The 11,243-nt window shown below is 35.8% G+C and overlaps 1 protein-coding gene across 4 annotated transcripts in view; it reads right to left on the bottom strand.

Annotated features, from left to right (window-relative positions):
- Window positions 1-2,026: 2,026 nt before the first annotated feature.
- Window positions 2,027-11,243, bottom strand: part of GALNT1 (polypeptide N-acetylgalactosaminyltransferase 1) — an 88,756-nt gene continuing 79,539 nt past the window's right edge. For 3 of the 4 annotated variants that reach the window (XM_018070074.2, XM_018070076.2, XM_018070075.2), the window contains 4 exons: window positions 8,249-8,388; window positions 7,290-7,388; window positions 6,391-6,525; window positions 2,027-4,031 (listed from right to left, as the gene is read on the bottom strand). In XM_018070074.2, the coding sequence (XP_017925563.1) occupies window positions 3,885-4,031; window positions 6,391-6,525; window positions 7,290-7,388; window positions 8,249-8,388 (521 nt within the window). In that variant the 3' untranslated portion in view covers window positions 2,027-3,884. The remainder of the gene's footprint in view (window positions 4,032-6,390; window positions 6,526-7,289; window positions 7,389-8,248; window positions 8,389-11,243) is intronic. The other variant, XM_018070073.2, reaches the window with a different exon arrangement.

The raw sequence follows: 11,243 nt of genomic DNA, 5'->3' as shown, positions 1-11,243 counted from the left end.
TGAGGACCATTACTGTAACAAAATGAAGAGACCGCTAAGCCCCTTGATATAAAACTACTATAAAAATAAAGCTACTAAAATACAACTTAATTTAATACTGATAAAATAAACTGACTGAGACAATAACATAGTTGTATGTACACACAGATAACTGTTTTGTAGCTTTCAGTATCTGAACAGACTGAAGATGACCTAATCAGACCTGGCACAGTGTAGTTATCTGAAGTTTGTACCATAATATGTAATATACTTTAACTCATTTAAAAGGCACTGGTGTTTCTCAATAAATGTCTTCACAAAGCCAAATGAGAAGCGAAGGAGAACAGAACACTGCCTTTACAGCATGCATAGGAAATTTATGCTAAATATACTGAGCACAGGACAGACAAAAGGTCAAAAAGAGAGTTTACCAATTGTCTTCAATATGAAACTACTGGGTTCTTTTCCCATTTACTCTGCACGTATTTGCTGTCAATGTCAAATAAGACAACAGTGGTCTTTTTTTTTTTTCTCTCCTATATCTGATCTGAACAGCTATAAGTTCTGATGCACTGCAGAACAGAGTGGGATTTCTGTTAGAACTTATTCATATGTCACATAACAAAGGTGTGTTACATAGTAAGGCAAAAACAACGGTTTTTTTTTCCCCAGAACAGGTTAAATAAAAATACCTACAGAGGTTCTAAAAATTCCAGCTAAAAACTTCAGTACAAGAAGACAAATTAGATGGAAAGGAATTAAGAGTGTCTATAACTGATAGAGTCAACTAGTATTCCTATTCAAAGTTGGTATATAGAAGTGCTATGCCTTTATGTGGAGGAGCACTCCTGGGAGATTACAGTTAAACAGAGTCCTAAGGAAGCTCACTTTCAGCAGGCACCTCTGGTGATAGCCACATTTGTGGCAAGAGAAGATATAAGATAACCAGGTGTGGGAAGCTGTTCTGTGGCCATGTTTGAAAAGTCCTTAATATGACAGATTATTTGAAATGCACATTGCTACAGGGACAGGGAGTCTTTGTAGAAACCCTGTGTTGTCCACCAACACAGCTCAACTGCTGAGCATGTGCCGTGGAGACATGGACAAGTTAAGCACAGCCCACTGCCCCTCAACCAGCACCAGTTACCCACCAAGGGACTGGCTGAGCTACAGGGTTTTGAGCCAAACACGTTGGGGCTGCAGCCACTCTTTGGTCTGCTGCTTCTCCCCCCCCATATTCAGCAGGAAAGAACCGGTAATATATAGGCTGGAAATCACACTGCTGCTTCAGCTTTCTGAAGCTGACAACTTCATACATGCATTTTAAGTTGTGCGATTATTTTTGCTGCAGTTTTATGTGACCAACATATAAAATGACTTGTCGAACTAAGAAAGGTAAAATCATGGTAATGCTGAAGCCTACGTACAAGTTTAGTAACCTTGCAAGCCATGGCACTTCAGTTTTGTTAATAGGATATCACAACAGTAATCATAAGAGTTGGAAATATAAAGTGAAAATATGTTCTTTTTGTGTGTTCAGTGATGTGGCCTATGCCTATGAAATCTGAAGCATTAAATTAAGAAATTTTGAAAACTTATAGGACTTTCGCACTGCATTTCTGATGCTCCTGCTTTTCATTTCATGAAAGCTTACCCAACTCTGATCTACAACATCTTTGCTGGCAATGTTTTTAAAGGGAAGTGTTTTGTGTTTGGGAAGTTGTTTCTGAAGTAATAGATACCCCACTTTTAGGCACCATCACACACACACGCACCCTAAAAAGTACTAGTTTGCTAAGATAAACTAAAAAAAAAATAAATCATTAAATCCAAAACATGACCCAAGTCATCATTCACCAGTACACAGCAGAAAACTGAAAACAGTATTTTGGTGGCTAATATACACTATCAAACACACGTACTTCAGAAACAGTATAAAAGCAGGAGGGACCACAAAGTATCTGAGGAGCAAAAAAATGCATCAATTACACTGTCACCCACCCTGTTCTCTTCACTGATCATAATAAAGGAATAAGTCTTCTCACATAACCTCTAAGATAGACATTTTCATTCCTTTTTTTTTTAAAGTCATCTTGGTACACTTCAATATATTTTTGATAAATTACTTTCATAAATCCCCTTCGATCTCATAAGATTTCCAAACAGAGGAGTCAATGAAAGATATTTGTAAGTTAGATATTTGGATGCTCTATCTGATATTAATCCCATATCATCTCATGTATTTTTAAAGTAACAACGTAATATTACAATTTGTTAACATTTCCCCTGCTTTGTGTATGAAAATTATTGTGCACTGCTAGAGAAATAATGGAGATAACACTGACTACAGCAACCAGGAATAGCAAATCTAAAATGGTCACAACAGCCAAATATAATTCCACACAACTTTTGCATGAGTCTAGGTTTAATTTGCTTTACAGGACAGTTGGCCAAACAGTGACATTTATCATAAAAATATCCTCTCCATTAAGCAAATCTCATTTTTCTTTCCAAAAGAAAATTTAATGTATACTCTGAGCAGTCAGTGGCTCATTTTCAAGATCAGCCCACACAGGTTTTTTTTTTAACAAAACAAAGCAATTCAGTTAAAAAATGCAGACCAATGTAATGACATAGTCATATTGCTTTTGGATATGTTAACTTTAAAAACTATGCCAATTTTGCTATTTTTCTTTAGGTTTTATTAGAAAAAAGCAGCAGATCAACATTACAATTCAGAGTCTAATCTAAATATGCACTTGACAATGAAGTACATCTGAATATGAAGTGAAAAAGGATTCCAGAAAACCTGCAGTTTTGCCAATGTTCTGCTACCCCAATCATGTATCTTTTCTTCTGGCTTTCTGATGACTGAAATCAAACAAGGAACAAAAGATTTATTGCTATGAAAACAAAACTGTAGTACAGTAGTACGAGTCCTGGGCACTAAGCTTACTCCATCAAGCTAACTTAATTTCTAAATGTCCTTAAATCTTTTGTTTGGCCATGAAAGTCCATAAGCTGACTGACCCAAGTATAAACTGAAACGGCAGGTCTGGAAAAAAAAAGTTAGACAGCATGTTAACCTCCAGTTTTCAGACAGTAATAAAAAGATACAATTCCAACAGCCAAGAAATTAAAATTAAAAAAAAAAAAGTTGATCTGACATTCAAGAGCTAAGTTTATTCTTATGCTCGTTTTGTTTGCGCCCAAAATAATTTCAGACTCACCAGAAAAAAAATATTTATGGACTATCACACAATTGTAAAAGAGAAACAATTGCCTTTTGACTTGGTTATTTTCCCCCACTGAGGTATAAAATCTACATATAAATTTGATACTTCACTATAACAAATTGTACTTTTCATAGTTCTGATTTAGTTTCATTAAACCCTGTTTACTTTTTGTTTTTAAACCACAGAATTCTTATTTCATGTTACTGAATCTGATTTCCAGCTCTCTCTTTCATTTATTTGTGGATCTATATTTAGTAGTCTGGTTACCGCTGCTAACCAGGAAAAAATAATTCTTGAAACTTTCTTCGTTACAACAGCACTTTCAGCAGAGGTTACTGATGTGCAAGCAAACTAAAATGATATGGAGCTCTTCAAAGAGACTATTTCATTGATTATGCTTCCACTGTCCAAACGGTCTCTAAATTATTTGCTGGAAGAAACTCTTTCGATCTTGTAAACATCAGTGGGCACAGTTTCACTAGTATGTGTGGTAGCTTCACATCCTTATACAGGAAGGCTGGTTCACAGATACTGAGAAGCTGCAGGAGTTCTAACAGCTGACGAACAGCGGATTCTGCCGAGCAGAAGTTTCTTCTGTTGCTACTTAACAGTGTAGCCAAAGTATCAGCCGAGGTAGCCCAGTCAATCTTTGCTTTTCTTTAGAACCTCTCAGAATATTTCTGGAAGGGTGACATTGCGGAGCAGCCACTGCTGGGACCGGCTGCCGGTGCAGTCTCTGATGCTGGGTACCTGGCTGTCCTCTTCAGTGGCTTTGTCCAGGCACTGGTTACTGTTCACATGCAACAGGGTTAATTTCTTGAAGAAAAAATAAAAAGAAATTGGCTTTAAAAAAAAATCACTAGGCATAAGGTAATAAAAAAATTACTAGTTGCCATCAAAACTCTTCCACAGGCAAGTAGGAACTAGACAAGACCCCATGGTGACTGGTTCCAGATCCCAATCATAAAGAACACTCAAATATGCTATTTGACATTGTAGATACTAAAAACATTGCTTCATGAAAAAACAAAACAGTCTGAACTTTTAAATCAAGCAACATCCACCGTTCTTTAAATAGGACTATGCAGCTAGGGATCCTCAGAGAGTTAGAAATTAAAGTTTGGTAAGATACACAACTTCAATTATTAGTTATAATAATAGCTTTTATCAGATCAGAATGAACACACTGAATTTGTATTCACAATTACATTTTTTTCTTAATTAGTTGGGGACACAAAATTGACTTCACTTCTATGCTCTTTTAGCACCGTGCTCTTTTAAAAAAGTATGTTATTTCATAAAAAGTGTGTGGAAATTCACATAAGTATATATCTTTTCTAATACCTACTAATCTTACTTATGCAATCTTCGATAGAGCAGTCCGTTTACCTCAGTACTATCGTCATGGAGAAGAGATCTTTGGTGGTTGCATTTACTGTCACTGTACTACAGATACTTATCAGTGCATCAATTTGTCTATTGCACCAACAGGCAGTACTATCAGTATTTCTTCTCTCATTCAGCAGCACAACCAGAACACTGGACTGACTGAAAAGTGGCAGAACGGGCTGGCCTTATACGCACAAGTAGCAAAGGGAAAAAACGCCCAACAAACAATCAAAACCCTCAGCACATCAATCTCCTGCACTCATACAGCCAATGAAGAACGAAGAAGGGAGTTGAACAGAGTCAGAAAGAAAAAAAAAAAATCACTCAACCAGGTGGGCATACTTTTTAAGTAATCTCTAACTTATTTTTGTGCTTTATTAGCCAACTTTCAGTAAAGTTATGAAGATTACTCCTAAATTTTCTATTGACAGAATAAAGAGAAAAACACATACAATCAAATTTATGGCTGAGGATCAACACAGGGGAAGTCTGTGGCAATAATTACAAGAGAGACTATTGCCATTAGGTGTCTAAAGATGCATTTTTCTTACCATTGATAAGTTAGAAATACAATAAAAAGCATTTTCCCTTTGGTGAATCACTATTGGGTAGTAATATTACTCATCTTATTTACTTAAATCAAGTAAACTAACCACATTAAAATCAAGAATGAATGGTTCCTGAGACTCATTTAATCCTTTCAATTAACATTTAATCACACCAGTCTCCAGCTTTCTTCAGTCTCCTATCAACAGTTGCTAAAAATGTACAGAAATCCTAGAAGAGATCCATCATCTTCCACATTAACTACTATCCTAATCAGAAAATCATCATTCATACATATTTGCTTTTAGTCTTAAAGGCTGCAGGTTTTGTTAACACCTCAGCTACTAAAATCTATAGCAAGTATATTTAGTCAGAAGTACCCATCTCTTTTTTTTTTAATTAGTGAAATGACTTTTTAGTACTTAAATATCTAAAATTCTTCTTATAAAATAGCCATCACAAACACACTGGCAAGATTCTTCATCCACAAGTTGTCTCACAACTGTCTTTCGTAATAACTGATTTTAAATTAACAAGCTTGGGCACTACGTTTTTCTAGCTAGCCATGAAGTTAGAGTTCTTGACTGCCTTACTCCATCATAAAATTGTTTTTAGAGCCTTCAAATCAAATTAGTGATGAGTGGATCAATGGGCAATGATTTCTAGATCTGGCAGTTCAACATATGAACTTCAAAGTAAATTTTAACATTATGTACAAGAAAGAATTATTAAAAAAAAGTTGTTTTAAGCATCTATACTTTAAACATACCATGATTAGAAATGTAAAATCACCTTTGTAATTTTGTGATGCTCTTTTTTTTTTCAGTTAGAAAAGTATTTCCTTTCAACTTTGTGAAAAAAAAGATACCAGATGCTGAATTCGTCACAACTTTGTTAGTGCTATCTTTTATTGGTCCAATAGATACCTGGAATATTTTTCGATTTTTGATCTCATTCTAATACAACACTACAATACAAAGACTATATTTCTGCAGAGAATCCAAAGGTACATTCAAAATATTCCTCTAAAAGCTCCCTCAAAACTCATCAGGTAATTAAATCAATACACATGCCCATTAAATGACTTCATGGTGAATTAATAACGGAGGGAACAAAATCCTGACTTTGTTTCCTGTTTTGACTGTCAAATAGTGGTCCCACACTGGATTAGGTTGCTCTGTAGGCTTGTGTAAAAGCCCAATTGTCTCATTTTTCTGTCACAAGTCATTAGAAGACTTACCACTGGATCATACTCCCAAAGCTGATTTCCTTTTAGGTGGTGGCACTTGAGCATCGTTACTGGGCCATTAAGTTTGGATACATCTAAACACAAATCATCTGTTCGAATTTCTTTATTGGCAGTATATGAGAAAACCTAGACAGAAAAAGAATGAGAGGAATTAAAAAAAACCCTTCAACCAAAAGATCCCTAGAGCGAGTGAAAGGGGGAACATTTGTGCATTATTTCATTAATACCCACCATTTTTTTCTTTTCTATTCTGTTCCCTTCAGCATGTATAGAAAGATTTATTTTTTTGTAGGGAACAAATACAAACACCATGTGAACAAGCTCTTCAGTCAAAATAGACATATTGTTTAAATTGCAGACTTACTCCTGTGTAGGAATAGGAGAATCCCCAAACACAGGTAATCTTTGTACATTGGAAAACAATTCATCAAGAATCATTAACAAAGCAGAACAAAAAAATAGATGTAAAACAAATCCCACAACTGACAGCCAGAAAAATATATATATTAAAACACCATTTCAGGCACAGGCATGTTTTTTTTTAAAGTAACTATACCAGTCAGAAGGTCTAACCAGAAGGCAGTTCCAGAAAACCCACAGGAGGTGAAGTCTAGCATACAGCAGTTTCCTCCTCTCCTCATTTTGTTTTTGACTTTAAAGTTGCTCTGAAACGTACTGCAATCAAGCCTCAAGAACCTACAAGTACAAACCACCACCAAATCTCATGCATTTCCTCTTACAGGCGTCTTCTTTAACGAGGATTTCCTAAACTTTAAAACTTAAGTGTATTTTGAAGATAAGGGTTGAAAATACTGAATAACTGTCCCAATGAGAAGTGATGTTCCAAATAATTCAATACATTAAAATAATTATTTTTTTAAAACTGTCACCTGATTGCCACCCATTCCATGGCAGTTAAAGATTCCAACTTTCTCATTTTCTTTTCTTGCCATGTTATCCAGACATTGATTTGTCTCCACATTTCTTATCTATGAGTGAAAAAGAGCACATCATCAAAGGTTGCTATTTTTAGAAAAGAACTAGGTCCACATCAAACCACAATGACACCAGTTCTCTCCACTACACACCAGAGGTTATGTGAAATAAAGGAACCACACTACAATGAGACACCACTGTCCAAGACTTGAAGTCCCAAGTAAACGTTCAAGCTACCAGGTTACAGAACTGTGTTTGTTTCTTTGCTTTCTTTGGGGGATTCCATGTTGGGAACACTTTTTGCTCAAAGATTCAACTACAATAGAATGGACACAATTGAGTTTCCAGCCCAAAACTTTCAGAAGTATTAATCCCTGTATTACTCTACAGTAAGCAGGTATGAATATCAAGTCTCCTGATAGTCATACAGTAGCATGAACACCTGCTCTATTTTGCTAAAAGTGTTTTAAACCAAACAGTACAAAATCACCCTACAACAGGCTCAATATTGAGCTCAACATGACTTGTAGGGGAAGGTAGGTGCCTACTTATTTAGGACAACATAATTTGTACTACCTCTATAGTCACTTAAAAACGCTAAAGAAAAAACCAGAAATGCCCAGCAAGGCTGAGGTATCATTCTGAAGGAATATTTCTAAAGCCTTTCTACATGACATTTTGTACTGTGGTATAAAAAAGGAAAACATTCAAATTACAGTACTGTATACGGAAGTTCAGTTATCTGCCCCACTGATAGGCCAGATTTATCATTGTACAGGTGACAGAACACAGGTGCAAGATACTTGAACTTTGCTGGTGATAACTTGCTTGGACTACTCAGTTTAAAATACAAACAACTTACTGCCCAATGCACTTTATATAGGGAAGATAAATATGAAGGATAAAATCTTACCTCTCCCAGAGAAAAGTAATGGCGTGGAATTTGGGAATCAGGATAAACATTCTCCAGATACCAGGAGAAAGGCTTGCACTGGAGTTTGCGTCTTAGTCCAAGTCGTGACGATATGTCTCCATAATCAACTTTAGTAACTCCTGTAGAAACAAAGAAAGTTTTATTCAATGGCTGCTAAAAAATTTTATATAATGCCACTTAAAACAAAAAATCATCAGTATAATATACTACTTCCAGGAAAGACTATCTTTTAAAAACCACCTCTATACAAGTAAGTTTTTGTTTAATATAGCATTATGCTGTTTACACTCAGAGAGGACTTAACCATCAAGACCTGTGACTTCTTTTTTCCACCTAATTATACAAAAGATAGAATCAGTACATTTGGGCTGTACATGACAATTTCTTACCTGTGGCTTGTGGAACAATTTGAATGCAGTTGCTAACTAAGTTAACAGAGGAGAAAGGCTGAAACCTTTATAGTCACTTCTGCCATTCTACCCCCAATAGTAACTGGGGTGCATATCTACGCAGCCTAACACAGCAGTCTCTTTCTGTAGAGCATGGAGAATTTAATTTTAATTTATTTCTGTAAGCCAGATACTACCTGCTGGACCCTTCGTCATCTATCTAACTGCACAAAGAAGCAGGCAGAAAGCAGCCTTCATACAGGGAACTTAAACCTTTAATAATTCAGTATTTGCACAATATAACCGCAGCATTTGCAGGAAGTATGTTCACCATTACGACTGTTATAATTTTCTTGTGGTATTTTGCTTGCCTTTTTATTCCTTTGCTCCTCATTTATCACAGTGCTCCTTCTTCCTCTATCTCCCCACTCCTTAATGGTTGCTTTAATTCCTTCTGAAAATTAATTTGTGCAAGTCCCATCTGCAGATGGGTTGAGGAAGGTGCTCATGAACAGTAGATATTTTTGCTTCACCAGAATTAAGCACTATTGTAATTAATATTCCAATAATTAGAGTGGGATAATTTTTAGTTTTCAAGCATCAGGTCCTTTTCCTATTTTCCACACCACACTCCATATCTCACAAGTCAAATGCAATACACAACCAAGAAAAACCAAACCAAACAAAAACCCAAACTAAAAAAAGAACAAAACCAAGCCCTAGCAATTTAAATTCCCCTAACAGACCACAAATATGGCTCAACTGGCCACCACAATACAGACCTCCAGGTGTATAAATTTTTCAGAAATCCCTCCACTTTAGAGGACTGTGAGTTACCTCTTAAACTGTTGACCTTTGGAAACATAGTTTGAGACATTTCTAAGCTGATATACTGTGTATTAAATCAACTTGCCAGCAGATGGTGTCTTTCTACTCAATTGAGACAGATAATTGGATAACTTCAGCTAAATGTCTGTAAATATCAATAAAAACATTAGTAATTTCAATATTCCAGAAAGAAAAAAATGCTAGCGGTCCAGGCCTTTTTTTTTTTTTTTTTTGTTAAAGACTTTTTATTAAAGATGCTGGAAAACCATACTGGTAAAGGAATGAGTGCAAAGGAAAGCCTGTTTTTATAGAATTTCATAAAATTTCTGTCCGGGCATTCAAGTCACATAAGAAATCCCTAAACCAAAATACACAAGACAAATTTGAAAAAAAAAACCCACAGAAAGTAGTCCTATCTTCATGAAAGTAAATATTTGCTCTACATCAAAAGCAACACTCTCTCAAAAGATGATATAAGTAAGAACAGAAAGATTCAAACCACAGCCAAGTATGGGCTTCCTCATTTTTCAATGATGAAAAAGCAGCTGATGGATGAAACAGTTACCATGCCATCCTTACAACCTTAGACACAAAACTTATTCAGTTTGGTACACTGACCTCCGGAAAACATCACTGTTAAGGCTTTATCACATCACTGAAGGGAAATAACAGTTACAGTCACAACCATAAATAATTAAATGTAAAGTGAGACTTAATAGCGCACAAGCATGCTGTTTCTTAAAGGAGTTTTAAATGTCACCACATAGAAAGTGCCAGTTGATTCTTTTCTCTGCTGCAATGTATTCCATTAAACCATTTTTATTCTGAAAGATGTTTAAAAAATCCTCTCTGAAGTCAGGTCTGCAGCAAACCATACATTGTCATATAGACTACAATTAGCATCAGGTTAGCAGACAGACTGAAGAGCAGAACAGGCATATTTGCCTTAGGAGTGTCCTCTAATAAGGCTGAATTACTCACTTTCCAAGATTTCTGGTACATTCTCTATACTACTCAAAACTAGCTTGAGTATTTCTACCCGGTGCAGTGGCAGTTACTTATGAGGAATTTTTTTGGGGGAAAAAAAGAATGGAAGAAAACAAGGAAAGCTACAGCAAAGCATAAGGCATACCAAAAATTAAGTACATTATTCCTCCACAGACCAGTAAAACTGATATATATATATATATACATATATATACACACACACACTCCAGTGACATATGACCTTCTAGTGGTTTTGAACTTTTTTTTCAAAGGTTTGTCTAAAAAAAAACAAAACGAAAACAAAAGACAAAGCATGAATTAGCTCAAATCTTCCTCCCAGGAGAAAATTATGCCAGTCTCTAAAGGTATGTGCATCATGAGGAAGACAGTCCATGTCCACTTGTTCTTTCAAATCTTCAGTTCATTTAAAAAAAAAATAAATTAGGAAAAATCATTGAATCACAGAGTGGTTTGTGTTGGAACAGATCTTAAAGACCATCTCATTCCAACCCCTCTGCAGTGGGTAGGGACACCTTGCACCGAACTGGGCTGCTCAGAGCCCCATTCCACCTGACCTTGAACACTTCCAGGGATGAGGCATTAATTAATTTAAAATGGTCTTTCCTCACAAAAAAAATCCACACATGTAATGATGTCTATGAGAGAAATACTTCAGTTTAATTGTCTTTGGCACCTTACATTTAAGCTTCCCATCAGCTGTGTTGCAACAATTATGCCATCCTTAAAATTTCAACAGCTGAAGATCTGCT

Source organism: Manacus vitellinus, unplaced genomic scaffold (genome assembly GCF_001715985.3).
Source record: "Manacus vitellinus isolate BGI_N305 unplaced genomic scaffold, ASM171598v3 scaffold_17_pilon, whole genome shotgun sequence".
Taxonomy (NCBI): Eukaryota; Metazoa; Chordata; class Aves; order Passeriformes; family Pipridae; genus Manacus; species Manacus vitellinus.
The sequence above is the reverse complement of the archived record's forward strand: the minus strand, read 5'-3'. Positions and strand labels throughout refer to the sequence as shown.